The sequence below is a fragment of the Vanessa cardui genome, chromosome 6 (assembly GCF_905220365.1).
Source record: "Vanessa cardui chromosome 6, ilVanCard2.1, whole genome shotgun sequence".
Lineage (NCBI taxonomy): Eukaryota > Metazoa > Arthropoda > Insecta > Lepidoptera > Nymphalidae > Vanessa > Vanessa cardui.
In genome coordinates, this window is record NC_061128.1 from 11,511,197 (window position 1) to 11,532,190 (window position 20,994).

General features: G+C 31.9%; 1 protein-coding gene across 1 annotated transcript in view; it reads left to right on the top strand.

Moving 5' to 3' along the window:
* The window catches only part of LOC124530178, a 312,427-nt gene that overhangs the window by 46,998 nt on the left and 244,435 nt on the right, over nucleotides 1-20,994 (top strand). The window contains exon 2 of the mRNA XM_047104184.1: nucleotides 14,864-15,049. Coding sequence (XP_046960140.1) covers nucleotides 14,983-15,049 — 67 coding nt within the window. The 5' untranslated portion in view covers nucleotides 14,864-14,982. The remainder of the gene's footprint in view (nucleotides 1-14,863; nucleotides 15,050-20,994) is intronic.

Sequence of the window (20,994 nt, forward strand, 5' to 3'; positions counted from 1 at the left end):
GATACTTCTAAAATTATCAGTTTTTTTTACTAAATTGTCCATGTCCATATACAAAAACTTTTCTCTGGAATTACTCTATCTATTGAAAAAAAACATATCATAATCCGTTGGGTAATTTTAAAGATCTAAACGTACATATGGACTGACAGTAAGCGACTTTGTTTTATATTATGTGATCATGGTGAAAGGACATGTAATTTTATATAAAAGACGTGTGGTTATTAAAGTTACCTATTTATATAACAGCTCTTTGCTAGTTATTGTAGCAAATCATCAGCATTCACTACTAATATAAATCAATTAATCTTTGTACGATGTGACGTTATTATTCCGTAAGAATAATATTGCTGGTGAATTGCTTTTCCCTCACCATATTATGGTTTATTAAAACGCTGTTATTGAGTTAGATTGGGGTCTAATACCAATGCCCTATTCTAGACTTCATTAAATGCATGGAACTATAACGCATTACAATCAATGTTTTAAGGCGTGGATGAAACAAGTAATTGTTCATTAATTTTAATTTATTCAGAGTGATGGTGTTGCTGTAAGATATATTAATCATTGCTTTGATCGTTAATGCGCCACCTACAAACCAATGATACGATGTTTGGTGGTAGATGATGGATTAAACGGATGGTAATAATAGCAGTAGGTCCGTAAGTGGTACCTTCATTGACAAAAACTTTGTTGACGTACAAAAATATCACTCTTTTTGAAAATTAAATATTAAAGACTTGTCTCATTAATTGAACCGGTCATAAAGTCCGATGGAAATAATATTTATACTAACAAGAAATTTTCTAGCAACAATAATGCTTGTCGTGTTTCGATTCTAGGTCAATACACAGGTTTTATATACGTCACCGTTAAATTGTCAGGACAGTTAGTTTACAATAAATCTAGACAGATTGTAAACTAACGAAAAATTGTGAACGAAGCATTCAATTTACAATTTCGAAATTTTATATATTTACTTTTATGTATGTCAGATTTGAGTTTATAATTTAATTGAAATAGCACATTTAATTTAACAAGTGTTAAGTCATAATTAATAGTACATTATTTATTAACATTATTCGTTATTTACTTCAAATTCAAAATTGAATATTATGTACAGTCGGCATAAGAAAAGGTTCGTCACCTTAAGATCTATTTTCGAGTGCTCAGTATGAGAGATATTCTACTATACCGATCGAGAATGACACATTGCGTCGCGATGATTTGATGTTTAGATTTAAAAGGTACTAAGAGCTTAAGACTTGATAACGGAATTAATTTAAAAACTGACGAATGTTTTCTTACTCTGACTGTACAAGGATTAATCGTGCATTGTCAACGGTTACGTAATAAAGTCGATTAGTGACGTCAATTAATTCGAGTTTATAAGTGAGATTATTTGCAATGCGCATACATCTACGTTACGAAGACACAAGTGAAAAACATCGCTGCACATAATAGCAATATTTCAAGTCATTCTTCCCACTCCTGGCGCCCATTTTTCATGTTTCAACATTTTATCTGCGAAGTCGCCCGGCGCCGTCTTAAGTGGACTTTTTGACTCTCGCCTCACGCTGTTTAAGTGTTTTAGTTTGTATTATTAAGTTTAATTCTCGTGGATTTTGCGCATTATTTTAGACTAATTGTGAACCCGTGCATTTGTTCGGAACTTATTAGCGCTCGTTTGATTAATTTATCTTAATTATGAATTTTAATGGCAAAAACATATCAGATGTAATTAATGTGTTTTGTTATTTGTTTACTAATTAACGCGTACGTTTCGGCAAACTGAAAGATTGTTTGGTTAGGATTTTATCAAAAATGTCTATAAAATGTTATTTAAATTTAAACAAGGAATAGGTAATCTTTATTTTTTTAAATAATAATTGAAATTAATAATACCCCAATAAGAAGTAATGGTAGGAACGAACAATTTTTTGAATGTTTAAATTTTGTTTTTTAAATATCAAAGAAAGAATTAATATTTATTGTATCTGGAAAAGCATCCAGAAATCAGTCACAAATCTTATATCGCGTCAGAAGCGAGTTCGCGAATTTACGATGATACAAATCAAAACTCAGTCCAAACAAAAGCCAATAAATCTTTCCGGCAATTTCAGATGCGATCTTGCGAAAGAACTACCTGTTCTCCTATAAACAGTACGTGCCATTAGGAATTTCAAATGCTAAATTGACAGCTTGGCTGGATAGCCTAGATTTTGGCTAGATAGCCTGGATCTTGGCTGGATGATAAATTCGTGCGGTTTTAATATTTATTAGGACTTTTGCAACCTCTGTGATATGCACTTTCGACGCTGCGAGCTCGGAAAGGTTATGACGTAAGCTGAACCACCGACTATAATACTGAAACTTCTCTGGTTATGCCTTTATGACAGTTTTGGGTTTTAAATATATTATTTTATAAGAATTTGTTTAAATTTGGAATTAAATTACATTTGCACACACAGGCATAATTTGATATTTTTTTAAATCAAATACACATTTGTATAAAGTATTTTTTGGATGAAGGCACGAGAGTCTCCAACTATACTTGTGTAGTTACACTGGCTAACTCAACATTCAAATTACTAAGTGTATCTACATCCATGTTAATATTAGATAAACGTGTAGTTGTAGTTACTCGGTTTTTAATTAGCTTAATTTAATCTCAAGAATACGATGGTGGTCCGGTAGAGAAGAATGATACCACACAGCAGTGTCCATCTTTTGTTTGAACTGACTTATCGTTGATTTTGAGTTCGAATCCGTGGCAACTACCATACAATTCGTGGTTTTTTAAAAAGATTGGTGTTCATAATTTATTTTGTCCTCAGTGGTGAAGTAAAACATTGTGACGATGCGTTCACGTATCGTATGAGATTCACCATTAAAGAAGCGTGGTGGAATACGCTTTAAAACTTCTCTTTATAATGGACAAGAATCTTTGCGCAGAACTAGGCAATTTTACTTGGTGGTAGGGATTTGTGCAAGCCCGTTTGGGTAGGTCCCACCCACTCATCAGTTATTCTACCGCCAAATAACGATACTCAGTATTGTTGTGTTCCGGTCTGAAGGGTGAGTGAGCCAGTGTAACTACAGGCACAAGGGACATAACGATGTAAGGAATAGTTAATATTCCGTACAGCGTCATTGTCTATGGGCGATGGTGACCACTTACCATCAGGTGGCCCATATGCTCGTCCGCCAACCTATACCATAAAAAAAATGCTAATAAGCAGTAATAAAGCAGTAACCAAAAACGGAACAATCAAAAAAACAGATCTGAAGAGTGTCGGACCGTTAATACCAACTTAAACAATTTTCCATGCAGATTACACAATGGCCCAAATAAATGGAATAAAACCAAGCGAATGATGACTTAAAGTCTTAACTGAATGGAAAATTTTGCATTGCAATTGAAAACTTAATTAAGTCTTAGCAACTGTTTCGTTGCGTCTGCTTTATCAGCCTTATTATTGTGTCGCTCTGAATATTTTACGTAAAATGTAATTCGTTTCGTAAACTATCAATACTTTATGAATTAATCCACGATCTAGAATATATAATTAATTCAGAAATTTCTAGTTAACGTTTAGCCATTGACAGCATCAATGTACTTATACGAATATTATAAATGCAAAAGTATCTCTGTGTGTCTGTTTTTTTACGGCCAAACCTGAATCAAATCTTGAACGACAAAGAAGCTCATATGGACTTTAGTACTTTTTATCTGTATGTCTGTGTTTTCAGGGCCAAACCTCAAACAAATCTTGACTCCAAATGGTAAAAAGGGGACTTTTTATATCGATAACACAGGATGACTAATCGATAAGGCGCAAGTGAATTGAAGATCATAGCTAGTTATAATATAAACGAGATTACAATTATAAATATAAATCGAAGTGTTTATGACAAATTTTAACATCTTGGATAAACCTTCTTTTATCAAAACTTATTTTTGTTCATATTATCGCATAATGAATATTAAACATTTGTTAAATATAAAAAAGATTGGTAACGACCAAGCGACTCTTATATCGTGATACTTCTTATTAAAATTAATTGGCCAGTGTTGCCACTTAATTAAATAAAACAAGGTCATTACCTTTACTTCTGATATCGGATAAATATCTTCAAAGGATGCTTGACTAAAGTCAACTAACTGAAAGATTTATCGGGAATCCATTTCTGTACTCGGACCGACGGATTCTCAAGAGGGCTGTGTATAACTGATGCGGCCATAAATCAGGATTGTATTAAATTGTATCTTGAAAGAGCTAATGATATCGATGTTATATTTGTGAGCCTCGTCGGTTTTGTAGCTAGCTTATTAGACTGTTGATTTATGTTATAGGTTCAAATCGCATGTAAAATTAATTGGAATTTTTGAAAGGAAATTCTTTAAAGGACCCATTGTTGAACATTAGACGTCTTGGTATCAGATAGCATGTAAAGCCATAAGTCCTGAGTTTGATCTTGCTTGAGTTTGATTGAGATGGACTGAGAAATGTGATGAACCCAACATCTTAGTTCCTAAGGTTAGTGGCACATTGGCTACGTTTATGGGCAGCGTTCACTTAACATCAGATGTTTATTTATCTATCTATTCTAGTGAAAACTCTACCTAAAAAAATGTTCATTCTTGCTTGTTCGTAACTCCGTCAAAAGAAGGCCTTAACTCAGCAGTGAGAGATTTACAGGCTGTTACTTCACTTTATGTATTTTGATATAAAAGGGAGAGGAGGCACAACAACAACAACAACAACAGCTTGTAAATTCCCACTGCTGGGATAAAGGCCTCCCCTCCCTTTGAGGAGAAGGTTTGAAACATACTTCACCACGCTGTTCCAATGCGGGTGGGTGGAATGCACATGCGGCAGAATTTCTATAAAATTTGTCACATGCAGGTTTCCTCACGATATTTTCCTTCACCGCTGAGCACGAGATGAATTATAGAGACAAATTAAGCACATGAAACAGCGGTGCTTGCCTGGGTTTGAACCTGCAATCATCGGTTAAGATGCACGCGTTCTAACCACAGGGCCATCTCGGCTCCGTATATGGCAGCGTTCACTTAATATCAGGTGTTTATTCATCCGCCTACTTATTCTAGTAAATACTGTTCCTAAAAAAATGTTCATTCTTGCTTGTTTGTAACTCCGTCAAAAGTAGGAAGGTCTTAACTCAACAGTCACACATTTACAGGCTGTTACTTCACTTTATGTATTTTGGTATGAAAGGGAGAAGAGTCACACGTGTATTAAACTTAAATGAACATTTCAGCTCCGAGCTGTTTCGATTTTGATAAGGTTATTAAACATTTATTATATGATGAATTGGTACATCTGATCACGTTCATTATATGTAAATGTTATATACCTACATGCTTTTGATTCTTAAGTTTAAACAAAATGAAACATATATACGTGCAAAAGTATATTTTATGATTCTAATTTAATTCGTGCAAAACCGCAGGAAACTGTAAGTCTGATATATTTATAGAATCAAAGTAGATCGATAACAATTTTGAACTTCGAACGAACCCCGTTCATACTCTATCGCGAAACCTCTTAATCTGTCCAATAAAAGTTCGAGATCATTCCAGATAAAAACATTATCGAACAAATATTTCAAAAGGAAATCGCCTGAATCACTTCACTTCATATTGTACCCCCAGGCCTCCGTTAATGGATTGCTCCCAATGTCGAATAGATTTTAATTTGATGTCAATCCTTATATTCGATCCCCAGAATAATTTGTTATAATTCAATTGAATTGGGTAGGATTTTAATTTTCGTATTATATGATGAGCTGGTAAAGCTAACGCCGCACTTAGGAATTTGTCATATTATTATGCATTGTCAAAACTTTACGGTCTCGGGACTATCATATTTTGCACGTAAACCCACTTCGTTTATACCTATATAAGTTTCCACTGAAGGTGAATTGGTTTAATTTGAATTTAGAATATTTGCATATTTTATGATATGACATTTTAAAATTGGAAATGATCTTACTAATATCTGGTAATTTAGAATGCTAGTTATGTTTACTTTACTTTACTTTATATCTTTAAATTTAGTGTAACGGTTAATTATAAAACAAATGAATGATAAAAGACTAATGACGTCAGAAATGTAAAGCAATAAAATGTTCCAAAAAATAATTAAAATAAATTATATTTTAAATTCGAATACGGGTTTATTGTGCATTCGAATTCTTCTGATTTAAACTGGAACATTATCTGAAAATGTTGGTTAATTTCCGCAGTAACCGAGCTGCAGGCGACGCCATGCCATTGACACTATCAAACCGCATAAATGCTTAAATAAACCGTTTTTTTTTACAATATCCACGACCTCCATGGTCGAGTGGTGTGTACACCGGTTTTCATGGGTACGCCACTCCGAGGTCCCGGGTTCGATTCCTGGCCGAGTCGATGTAGATTACCATTAGTTTTCTATGTTGTCTTGGGTCTGGGTGTTTGTGGTACCGTCGTTACTTCTGATTTCCATAACACAAGTGCTTCAGCTACTTACATTGGGATCAGAGTAATGTATGTGATGTTGTCTCATATTAAAAAAAATATTAAAAATATTGCAATTACTGACATAACCTTGAAGTGTAGGATATTAAATATTTAACTGAGATACCAAAATCTTAACTTAAATATAATAATAAAATGTGCATTCTAAAAATATTTTTTTTATTTATTTAAGATTTCATCCAAAAAACTAAACAAAATGAAATATAAAATGTAATAATATTATAATTATTTACCTATTATAAGCAAAAGACAAATAACACGTTATATATATATATATATATATATTAAAAAAAACGACTGTTTTTCTGTCATTTTCATGAAAAGTTTGAATATTGGTTGAATTTAATAATAGAGAGACGAACCTTACCCCAGGAAGGAAGGGTTGACTAAGTGGAATCAGAATCGGAACTTGGTTAAATAAGTTTACCTTTATTTCTCTTCATTATTAATGACTGTTTTTCACTCTTCAAAGGCATCTAGTGAGTAAGTTTGTAACAATCTATAATTGTCTCATTACTGCGACCTCTCCCGTTATAATAAATAAATAAATAATTAAATAAGTAAGTTAGTTAGAATGTTTGTTTTATTACGAGGCGCTGTTACAATGCATCTTGGTGGACTAGACACATGCAATAGTTTTAATAGTTTTGAAGCGTCAATAGCTGATTTTTTAACGGGCCGACTAGCTAAGTAATTTGTAGCAGGATCGATACTGACCTCGTGGGCTATTGCCGTTCCCACTCCTAGCCCAAATGGTAAATAAGCTCAAAAGAAAAGTTAAGATCAAAAGTAAGTAGTACTAATTCCTTAAATACTTTGGCGCGTTGCTTCTATTCTTTTACGTAATAAAAAGAATGCAGGTTTCCTCGTGATTTATTTCTACCGAGCACGAGATGAATTATAAATATTTAAGCATATGTAAATTCAGTGCTGTTTGCATAGGTTTAAACTATCAATCATCAGTTTGGATGCTTGCGTTCTAATCATTGGGTTATCTCGTATCAAAGTTATCTATAATATACATATACTAGCGATCCGCCCCGACTTCGTATAGGTGTAATACTAATACTAAATAAGTATATTACAGAATTGTGTATTTACGACATCACATTAGAAACTTCTAAAATTATAAATGTTTCTTTACTGTAGTGTCCAAGTATTATAATATACTTAAACCTTCTCGAATCACTCTATCTATTGAAAAAACCCCATCAAAATCTTTAAAACAAAACATTAAAGATCTAAGCATACATAATCTTAAGTCATTTTGCAAAGGTATTTGAGCGTATTATATGCCAAATAATTACAAAGTATAGTTCAAATGTTATCTCGGCAAATCAACACGGTTTCTGTAAAAATAAATCAACTGTAAGTAATTTAGTTAGTTACATTTCAGATATCTCTAATCACGTTGATAATGGTATCCAGGTTGACGCGATTTATACTGATTTTAGTAGTGCTTTTGACAAGGTTGATCACACTATCCTATTGCAGAAACTAAAACATTACGGAATACATGGGGATTTACTGCGTTGGTTAGAGTCTTACTTGAAAAATAGATTACAACAAGTAGTTATAAACGGTTTCAAGTCTAAACCATTTGTAACGCATTCTGGTGTTCCGCAAGGTTCCCATCTCGGTCCCATATTATTTTTATTTTTTATAAACGATATCGAGAACTACATTTGTCATAGTGAATATTCAATTTTCGCTGACGATTTAAAGTTATACAGGCCAATTAAAACTATTCACGATGCAGAACTTCTGCAACGCGATTTAAATTCCGTACAACAGTGGTGCTATAACAATAAAATGATACTTAATGCAAATAAATGTCAGTATATCAGCTTCACTAAAAACAGAAACATCATTTCATGTAACTATACTATTAACAATAAAGAATTAGCGGAAGTTGAAGAGGTCCGAGATTTGGGCGTAGTTATTGACAAAAAATTACAGTTCAGTAATCATATAAACAACATTTTAGAAAAATCCTTGAAACTCGTTGGTTTTATTAAAAGAACATGTCATGACTTTAAAAATATTCAAGCTATTATAACGTTGTATCGTTCCCTGATTCGTAGTGTTTTAGAATATGCATCACCAGTTTGGAGTCCAAGTTACAAAATTTATAAAAGTCGCCTTGAAAAAATTCAACAGGGTTTTACAAGATTTTTGGCATATAAAGACAGGCGCTGTCCATATCGAGCAGACTATGTGACACGTTTAAAATACTTTAAGCTAGATACATTGGAGAAACGACGGTCTCTGAACGATTTAATGTTTTTACACAAGCTCATTCACAACTCTATAGACTCTCCAAGGCTACTTTCTCAAATGAATTTATATGTTCCGAAAACCATTCCTCGATATCCAATTAAAAGCACCTTCGCCATTCTTAGATATCGCACAAATGTTGGAAAATTTTCGCCATTAATTCGTTGTATGAGATCCTACAATGAACTTGACTCCCATGTCATCGACATATACGAACTAAGTAGTGATAGTTTTAAGAAAAATTTAAATACTGTTTTAGTTAGTAATTAATATTTAATATTTAATATTTAAAAATATTAGTGTTATTGGTAAGTCAAATAATTATAATATCCTTTTTGTTATCAAAGATTGTTTGTTATCCTATTGTACTGATATTTTTTTTGTTTAAAATTTAGTCTCACAGATTTTATTAAATGTTTGAGTGTAGTGTTTAGTTACCTTTGTTAACATGTAAGTTGTAAAATGTAAAATGTGAATACCTGTAATGGTGTATCACACTGTACAAGTTTTCTTTTGTTGTTTTTCCTAAATATGATTTGTGAATATGCCGATGGTATTTCAAAAGCAATAAATAAATAAATAAATAAATAAATAAATAAATAAATAAATAAATAAATAAATAGGGATAGCTGTAAGTGACTTTATTTTATACCATGTAATCATATACTGCTCTCATTGGAGAGGCGTGATGAAACAGGCCCAGAAACTTTTCCTCTAAGGGGTCCAGTGCAGTAGTGTGTCTGTGACTGACTTTTTACAAATTGAACTATGTTGTGACGTCATAGTGTAGTAGTGTATTAATATATTGTCTACGTGTCCCTCGAACTGTGTGAACGTTTAAATCTCAATACCGCTCGTATGACGTCGGTTATTTTAATTAGGTGTTACAGCAATAATCCGAGAGGATTAGGGGGATGTTTGATTATTACGTATACGTGTGATAGTTAAATATTGGCAAATACCAATACCAATATAGGTATATAGGTATATTGTACTAATAGTCTTACGCGGATTCGCTCGCGTTTTTGGGTGTTAGTAGTTAGTGTTGCCATATTTTAGGTAAAAAAGTACTATATAGCCTATATCCTTTCTTTGAGTTTAAGTTTACTTCATAACAATTTTTATCAAATTCGGTTCAGCGGTTTGGTCGTGAAAGAGCGGAAGACAGACAGACATAGTTGCCTTCACATTTGTAATATTATAATATAGATATTGCTATATGTTAGGGGATAAATGATTAATGGATTTATACGAACATACCGTAGAGCGAATTGGCGTAATCTTCACGTAAAACAAAACGTAATGCCGCTCCCACCCGACTTTCTCTTCTCTCTTTCTCTTCTTAACTCTCTTTCTATTATTTTAACCGGATGTGCAATGACAGGTGTAATTTCTTTTTAATATTGCTTTTTCAGTATAGCTTAAGGCCATCTCTATTCGATTGTTTTTGGACAGTGGTAATATTTAATAAACATACTAACAGGTATTTATACTTTTTTTCATTTTGTAAGTGTGATGAACCTAATATATAATATAAAAAAATCAATTTCTGATTGGGTAAAACAAGTACATACCGAAATTTATGATCATCCCTGACAACCGGATATTACTTGAAAATAATAAAAGAGGAATATTGAGAAAGAATGATTACTTTACGTTCAATATTATTAAATATATTTTATACGGATTTAAAGATACGAAGATTTAATTAATTAATAATATAAAATATACGACGTAAATAACTGTTTGTTATGAATTACGGCTATGCCTCTCAATCGCATTTGAAGAAATATGGAATTAATAAAGATTGAATCCGAAGTAAGGACGTAGGCTCCTTTTTAATACCAATAACTTCGATACCCTCCCCCCGCAACTCAGGCAAAGATTCGGGCAAAAAATACTCACATAGGGATAGCCTGCCATGGTTAGTGGTAGGGTAGCAAGCTTGTCTAGGTAGGTCAAATCTACTCATCAGAATTTTACACAGTTATACGTAGTGCTGTTGTGTTCCAGTTTTAAGGGTAAATGTCATTCACCCAGACGTTACATAACAACAACAGCCTGTAAATTCCCACTGCTGGGCTAAAGGCCTTTCTCCCTTTGAGGAGAAGGTTTGGAACATATTCCACTACGCTGTTCCAATGCGGGTTGGTGGAATACACATGTGGCCGAATTTTTATGAAATTTGTCACATGCAGGTTTCCTCACGATGTTTTCCTTCACCGCTGAGCACGAGATGAATTATAAAGACAAATTAAGCACATGAAACAACGGTGCTTGCCTGGATTTGAACCCGCAATCATCGGTTAAGATGCACGCGTTCTAACCACTGTGCCATCTCGACGTTACATAAAACCGTGCTAAAATATAATATTTGAATCGTAATAATAATTTTAATGTAAGTTTATTAAAATGTAAAATTAACGTTACCTACATAAAATGTCTAAATGATTTTATTCATTTGAATTATAACTTGAAGCACTGTTTGCTTCATTATAAAAAATAACATGCCGTTACATGTTTCACAACGTTTTGATATTTCAAAAGATATTATATTTTAACCCTCTTTACAGATAATAAAATTAATATTAAAATATGAGAGTTATCTTTGTAGTTCAAGGTTTTTAAATTTTATAAACATTGTTATTTTACCTGTAATATTTTTATTTATTAATTTAATATTTCGGCCCGCGGTTTGACCGAGTTATAGAGAGATTCAGGTGTTAGTCTTACCCTATATTCTTTTTTGTGCCTCTGAGAACTTATATCATGATACGACACATTAGGTAGTTAGTAACAAACAAACTTAATATTGCATTTACAATATTAGATAGGAAGGTAAGTTACATATAAGTATATTATAAACATATATATATCTTGTTCGAAAAAATCCTTCCCAATAAAATACAAAACGTAGTCCATCTCTGAAGTTCAATTGAAAACCGACTTTGGACCAGTTTAATTAAGTTCCCCGGGACATTATGACCGGTTTATACTGGGTTTTATGCCCGGGTCGGGCATTGTGTAGACACAATATCGGTCGGCTTATTGTCGATCGACTTCTACATTCTTCGTCAAGTGGAATGAAATGTTACCGATATTACAAATATAACCGTAGACAGATTTAACGACGTGATTATGAATGTTTAGAAGTGGCTTCAGATTAAACTTTGCGGTATTGTGATATTACATAAATCATTTTTAATATATAAATGAATCTCAATTTTCTAAGGAGCCTCTATTTCACTTAGGGCGTCTAAGGAAGTGACGGCTGGATGACTTACACTGGATGACGCTAAAGACCGTGCAAAGTGGAGTAGGCTTAGTCGGAAGTCAGACCCTGGCAATCCCCGGCGTTGATATAAGTAAGGCAGAAGAAGAAGATTGCAAAAGTCTATAGGCCATGTTATGGTGTTATGACCATTTACCAAAAGGTGTGATAATCGTCCGTTTATTACCCTCAGCAGTTCAGCAGTTCTTGACCTAGATCCTGTAGTTCTCGTAAGGTTACTTCATCGTTACATATAATAAAAAAACTTCCCTTTGTTTCATCAGTCTGAACTGACTTTTCGAAGAAGTTTTAAATGTATAATTTCTGAAGCTTTTGGTATCATTGTGAAGATTTCAATAAGAAGCATGGTTAATATTCGTTCTCAGTGGAACCAGTTTTTGCTGGCGGTTTTTCCGAACTGACAACTTAACCGACAACTACTACTTGGGAACCTTCAAGGAAAGAGGCTACATTCCATTTAGGCCGACAACGCATATGCAAGCCCGTCAGTGTTGCAGATGTTCATGAGTGGTCGTAGTCACTTACTATTATGTGAGACTCGTTTTCCACCTATTCTAAAAAAAAGGAGGAGATATACCAGCGTGCGCCGCGTAAGGCACTCTTGCCTTACGCCTAGTTACTAGTAGTTACTATAAGTTATGATTTAAAAGTCTGGTGTTTTTTTTACACTTCAGTAGCTAACATAATAAAAACTATTTAACTTGACCTCTTTATATTATTACGCACCATTATATTTTTATATTTTTGACCGAACCAATGTTAATTGATTTTTATTTGAATAGGTTTGTTTAAAAACAAGTTTTTCCTTTACCGTTCTTGTATCAAAGTCCATTTGAAGTATTTAATTACTTTCTTCCAGCGTAAATGGTTTAACATCATTTCAAATTTCTTTAATATTAGTCAATGTTTTTTACGTAAATTCTTTATTATTTAAGAACCCTTTTAGAATAAAATATAAAAATATTTTTTATTGAAGACTGTAATTTATTTACATCCGTATTCATAACTGGGTTAATTAGATTTTTATACAGTATTTACGCGATTTTGATTTAGACTTAATTACTGGCAAAATATTAGAAAATCATGGTATATAATGATGCATATCAATTAAGGGTCCAGTGGATAGATTAAATTTATTTTAACGGAAGTAAGTGGATTCAATTCCAAGCAAATATATTTTGCGACCAATTGATCTTACAATGTATTTTTTTAATGTTGCCATTGCCGCTAGACTGGTTCAGTACGAAATATTAATAATAATGTTTATCATTAATGCCCTACCAATCTTGGGAACTGCCTGTTTGCCTGAACATTGGAAATTGTAAATTGGAACACTACAATAGTAATTCTTATGAAGAAAAAAAATCGCTAGGTAACCAACAACAACAACAGCCTGTGAATTTCCCCCTGTTGGGCCAAGGCCTTCTCTCTCTCGTGAGGAGAAGGGTTTGGAGCATATTCCACCAGCGTGTTGGAATGATGCGGATTGGTGGATTGACGTGTTGCAGAACTTCGCTGTAATTAGACACATGCAGGTTCCCTCGCTATATTTTCCTTCACTGCTGAGCTCAAGATTATAAACACAAATTAAGCACATGCAAATGTAGTCGTGCTTGCCTAGGTTTGAACGCAATTTTCGGTTAAGATGTACGCGTTCTAACCACTGGACCATCTCGGCTCTCTAGGCTAGGTAACAACTTCCCTGTAAATAAGCTCCATGTCAACTCCTTCAAATGCCTCTGTCTACGTGATAAATTTACTTTCTGAATTAAATTTAAGAATAAATCGATATTTAGCTTGAATAATTTATATCAGACTGTTCGTTTTATATGTGTGGATATTCATAGCACATTTCTTCACGTCACTTGTCCGAGCACAATGTCGTTAAACATCAATCATTTCCGCTGTGGCGCTTCAACACAGAGAGCTATAAATTACAACGGAAAACTTCGTATTTTTTTATACGAGATCTGATTTTGTATCGTTAAATAATGTTTTAAGGAAATTACTGTAATGTATGTATGTGATATGAATTATATATAGCGATGTGAAAAAGAAAGCTATTTTGTATTATTTTTATTAAAAATACATTAAGGTTACTTGTATTTTTTTGTAAAATTTTTATTACCCATGTTTATTTATATATTATACATTTATGGCACATCAATTTCGTCCTCTCAGCGTTCTTGTTCTCTAAATTTATATTTTCATATTACCAATATTTTAGGTAATTAATTTCACTTCGAATTACAATTTTATTAATAGACGTAATCCCTAATATCCTAATTTATATATTATTTTAATGAAATTAAAAGCGTACTAACATATTTTAATAGTAGCGTATTTTACCCCTGGGATGTAATTAACGACTTTACTTTCTCATAATACAAAAAACTAACACATATTGAAATGAATATAACTTTTCAAATAGCAATGTTACAAATTGAACGTACTAGCTGTAATTCTTTTGAAGCTCAATTCGAATGCGGTTTAATAACTTTGGTCCAGAAAACGTTGAAGAAAAAAAAATATATATTCAATCTTCCGACCAGCGCTGTATCGAGTTGTGAAAAAGTTAATCTGATGCTGTCATGCTGAAAGTAATCTAAGGTTTACAAGATTCAACGAAAATGTCGTTTTTTTTCTTTTGATAGGTAAACCTACGCGTCAAGTTTTTTTTTTTTTTTGTAAAAAAAATGCAAAGGTCGGTCTTTATGCTATACTAAAAATTGGTTTCTTTGTTACAGGTGACAACAAAGGAAACCCAACTCAACGATGACGTGTTTTAAATATATCCACAGAGTATAAATATGTAGGGAAATCATTTCGCACAGTGTATAAATGGGATAGAGATTCTGAAGGAAAAATGGGGACGATAGTGGTGAGTGCTGTTAAAAAAGTGGTCGGTGTACTTCTCCTGGGATGGATTGCGGGTATGTATTGAATTCTAATTTTAAATAAAAATAATCCCAAATGTTGCATCTAGTTCAATGTAAAAATAAATATAACATCGTATAGCAATTTTCGTTACTAAAAACGGTAATTCAATTGAATGCCATGGAGTTTCTATTCAAATTGTAAAAAAAAATTATTTCGAAATCATTGCATTTATTCAGTTGTATGCGATTACAGTTTAACCTCGGTTCAAAAACAAAACATTAAAAAGTCAGGGTTAAGCTGTATGAAGTTTATTTTTCACAGAAAGTAAATAAGCCATATTATTTTAATGAAAAGAGTATCATGTTCGTTCTGAATTGTTTGTTTAATGAATTCGTTATGTGTACTGTTATTATTAAAATATGTTTTTTTTATTATAAATATTTCATATATAGAAAAAACAGCCTATCGAAAGAATAAAAGCAATATTGATTTCAATAATGCTTGTTTATACTACTTATTGGAATTAATGCTGAGTGAATTAATAAATCGAGTAAATGATGTTAATAATAACAATTGTGGTAATAATTCATTGTCTGGATTGATAATATATATTTTTCATTAGCCAATTATAAGTATCATTATTCATTTAAATCAAATATCATAATTAATGAAAACTACATTGCATACATTCAATTATTGTAATACTTTTGTCGAAAACGTATGAGGTAAGAAAATGTTCGTCACCTTAAGATCTATTTTCGTATGCTCAGTGTGAGCGATAATCTGCTTTATCGATCGAGAATGACATATTGCGTCGCAATGATTTGATGTTAAGATTCAAAAGGTACTTGTTTAAGACTTGATGAAGGAATGAATTTGAAAACTGACGAAGGTTTTCTTACTCTGACTGTATTTTCATTATTTTATAAATATTGTTTGATTATTTATATTCGTAGTAAACAATTGCTACCATTGACTTTCTTGGCATTCCGATATCTGTGATTTATAGCGTAATTCCATTTCAAACGTAGCTCATTATTTTCGACTTTTTCTTTAATATCTTCTAATATTTGGATTGTACCAGATGGAACCGGATTAAACTAGATTTAATTAAGGCGTTATGAAATTTCAAAACAAATATTATCAAGTACTTCAAAGAGTTATGATTTATGAAGATTTCTGATTTTATAATTCAGTTTAAATACAATGATGTGTGATATGAATATATTATAAAACGATGGACACTCTCAATGTCGACTAAACCACTGTGAAGTTTAGTTTATTGTATATTACATAAGTGTGTACAAAAATACAGCTGTGATCTCTATATAATGATCTTCCTTCGTCTGTGAACTTCTTTCAAAGACGAATAAAGGCATATGACCTTTGTTTGTAGCTTAAAGTGATTTCAAAATAAAAATTTCAATTAAATCCGTAATAAAAATTACCTATCAGAAAAATGAATTACAAATGTTGGTGTACCTACCCGGTGTAAGCACCCGATAGGTACTTGAAATTGGCAATTATGTAACCAAGTGGTCAGTAAGGAAAAATGCTAAAAAGTATGCAAATTAGCTCATACGTATTTTTTATTTTATATTATATTTTAAGCGCAACTCTGTCAGTTGGTCTGTCGCTCTTTTACGAGCAAACCAATGACATATATATATTATATATATAAGTATATATTGAACTCCAAGGAAGGCTTTTATAATTTTTATAAATTACACCTGATCAACTCTTAAAACGCCAAGCCATGAGTAACATACAATTATACATGAAACCTATTTATAATCTTAGATGTATTAAATGTATGTATAGAATAATAATTCAAATATACGTTAACTTAAAATGTGATCTTGAAATCTACTTTGCAGCCATATTTAAATTCACTGAATCAATAATTAATTAAATTATAATTAGCCGTTCCTATATCTCTTTTAAGCCAAGAAGATTGAAATAATTGGAAAAGGAGAAAAGTTTAAAAAGTCTGAAGGTAATTGATATATAAAAACAATTCCAGCACTCCGTAAACTGAATTGGACCTTAAAGCTCCTGGGAGCGTTGCCATTATAATTACGAAAAAAAAAGAGAAAGAATCTTCAATTTGCCATAAATTAACTCGTTTCTTAATCCGGGAACTAAAAGGCTTTTAGTTGATTAGCTTTTCAGTGAAATCTGGAACACGTCCAAAGCATAAATCTAAAATAACACAATTATAGTTGACGTCTGATTAAATTGTTCTGATGTGACAGACGAACGGGGTGTCTAAGTTTCAAAGAAGTTTAATAAAAATTAGTGAAGCTACTTAACGCCCGGATCAATTACAAAGTATGATTAAATATTTTTCAATTTCGTAATTAATTCGAAAAAACTTGGCAACTATTTGGCGGTGTTAATTTTTTTTTTTTATTAATTACCAAATGAATTACTTTTCACTAAGTGAAGAAATATTATGGATTCAGATTCAGTGTAAAATATATCTTTACATCCATCCATACACGTATTCATGTTTAAATAGTCGTCTTTGAATGAAAAATTAACATTAATATTTAATGTTAAATTAAGAATTGAATCAAATGGAACGAGCGAAATCGCAAACTGCCTGCGAAAAAGAGCAGCAACATAACTTAGTAGCAACGAACGCCGTAAACCGGTTTTCTCCGACGCGAACCGGATCCATCCGGTTTCGAATATCCACCGCGCGGAATGCAGGTGCAATCTCTCAATCTGTCGCTCGCTAGATACATGCTATCGAATTGCTTCATGTAACGTGCCATAGACTCCAGAATAAATAGCTACAAGTGTTTATCGGGTTACGGAGCTCAAGATACGAATATTTTTGATCATTTTATCACTGACATTTTGTTTAACTTGATATATGAAAGTATTTGAAATGAAAATTACGCTTTAAATTTTAAAGTCAAGCATATTTTTATGTGTTTTTTTATTCAACAATTTTTATTGTCGGTATGTGTCAGGGAGAAAATATTTTATTATGAATCTTATAAAATTGAAATACCCTGTAGATTTAAATATAGATAAATTTAGAGATATAGATATTGATAGATAAAGTTAGTTAAGATAAAGTTAAAGCTTGAAGTATGTCAATTTTAGAAGAAATTTTATTCAATCAGTGTTATTGAAAACATTATTACCGGAAGATCATTAATAGTAATCAAAACTAACAGGATATCACTTACAATAATCAATGTATATAAACCCTGTTCATATACAAAATGATCAAAAATAATATTACAATACAAAACATAGAAAAGCTGACAAAATACATAATCTTCATTTCTGGTTATCTTTGATTAAATATAGAGAGAACAATAAAACTACAGTATGGCATTGGAACGACCCAAAGAATACGGCTTATATGTTAATCAAACACAGAGCAAACGAAACGAAATTACCAGAACTCGCATAAGTTACGAAAAAAGAGATATCATTCACGAATGTCCAATGAGATTATACTTTTGCGGCGTCTGCAAATCCAATAATTCGTTATATTGAAGAAAGTTTCCCTCCAAAGTTGCCGTCTCGAAATGATTTTCTTTGACCCCGCTTCGACCATTATTAGTCTCATTCCGAATTGCCAATATTCTGGGCCATGGGTTCGTGACTGTGAAATGTTTCGGACCGATTTTTAATTATTTCCCTGAATCTTTGAATAATTTGTAAATAATTTATTCGGAATTGTCATTTCTCTAATTGGGATTAGTGGAATGTAAATTAGCAGAATTTTACGGCAGGCTGCATGCCTGAAACCGAACCCTTTTTGAAATGCTTTGGCTCTATTGTTTCCTGATGAACCGTACGGCACAAAACCGATTATAAATTACAAATTGAACTCTAGTGAATTGGCCATTTGATAATATGCATATTACAGATTTCTGACGTTATTGGCTATTTTCCTGATTACGGCTTAATTTGGAGAGATATATGTAGCTGTATTTTTTTAGTGATTGATTAAACTCGGTAAATTTCTTAAAAGCCTATGAAAAATGTATTTGTCTTTAGATTATACTTTATATTTACCAAAAAAGACGTACATGTAATAAATACATTATTTATTTATGTACATGGACTTCTCTGAATGTCTGTGTTGTTACTTATAATAATAAAAAAATATCGTATCAAAACTGATGCCATAAATATGTTTTCTTTGTTTATTTTACTTTGAACTTATATTGACTTCACTTAATTTATATTGACATCATCCTTTTATTTAGTAATTTATTTGTATTATTTTCACGTTTTACTTTTTTTATGCGTAATTTCAGGCTATAACTTGCTAACAGTTTTGCTGTATAGCTTTTACCCCGTCTTGTGTAGAAAATATTTTACTTTCAAATATATGAAAATATAATCAGTAATGAGATCTGTTTGTTGAACCAAAATTTCATCAACACACTAATAACTATTTTATATTTTGAATGACATCATATATTTCAATACATTTGCCTGCTTGTATAATTTAGAGAAATGAGTCTATTGATTCACAGTTTCATAATTGGAACTACGAAAGCCTGAATTGCTGATCAACTATTAAACAGTCTGATTTAATTAACTTTGCATAATTGACAATACCTAATTGTCAAATCGTAAATGAATTTTTATTCAAATTAACATTATCAAAGTATATTTCGAATTGCTAAATTACACTGTGGTTTGATTTTGTTATATTAACATGTGGCATAAAACTTAATTAAAAATGCTGGTAACATTTTTCCGTTAAATCGTGCTTATGATTCTTTTAGCGTAAAATGAAATCTCTCGTCTGTTAGCAGATGACGCAATGAGCCGCGCTGTATTAAAATATTTGATTTTAATAAGTATATTACTGCTTTATTAGACCATGTCTAGTTATATATATTTCAATATACATACAATTCATATCTTAGTGGAGGCAGCTATGCAAGTGTCCTGAATGACTGTTTTTTTTATGATGGGGTCAATCTCAAATGGTTCAAAGACTTAAGTGCAAGACAAGGCGTCTTATTTATTTACTCAATCCCATAGTCCAATGATACAAAATTTTACCAGAAATAGATCAGGTACGGGATTGAAGACATAATCTTATTTATGTGAGGAGTTATTTGTAGGTATTTTTTTCCTTCAGAATTGTATTAATCATTTCTTAAAATTAATATTTTTTGTTTGTCCGATTGAAGTTTCAAATGCGAAGCTTTGGGATATAAAAGTATATATTATGAAGTAGACGATTGTGGTAGTTTAACATTTGTTACATTTAATTGGGCTATCAACGAATTGTATATAAAATTTAATTATAAATAGTAGCTTATATTTTCTTGGGAGTTCCTCTTGATATCATCTAAAAAAAGGCATTTGATGATTAAAAAGATCTTGTAACAGACTATTAATTAAAGTGTAAAACATTCAATTACTCAAGTACTGTTTGTACAATTAATTCCCAACGTGTATTTATCAGATTAATATTTTTAAATTAACTGTAGTTAATTTAGATTAAAACATGGCAACACATAGAAATTGGTATACATTTAAGGTAGCGTAGGTAGGTGTTGCAAGAATGTCCGCTGATTTATTGATAGAATGATGATATTGACGAATTAGGCGCTTCTTAAGGGTGACATGGGATGAACTTATTATATACAAATATAAATTAATAGTTGATTACTTATAGTTATCAAAGATTAAATTTCATCATTCGTGTGTAAACATTCATATTTTTATATCAATGGGGCCGCAATGATCCCATAGAAAACAATTGCCCGGATATAATTTATGTTGCCACAACAAAGCTTCTATATGGGTCACACGGAGCTATTTGCATGCATCATTTTCGGGTTAGTCAGCTCTTCTTTTGAATAATGTTATATACATTTTTATCCCATTATCTCTCTCGCTTCAAATATGAATAGTTGAGCAGTTTAGTGTTACAATTGTTCTTATAATTAACGAGTTCTTTTTATTCTTCTTCTTACTTTGTAGAGCTATGGGCAAGTTTACA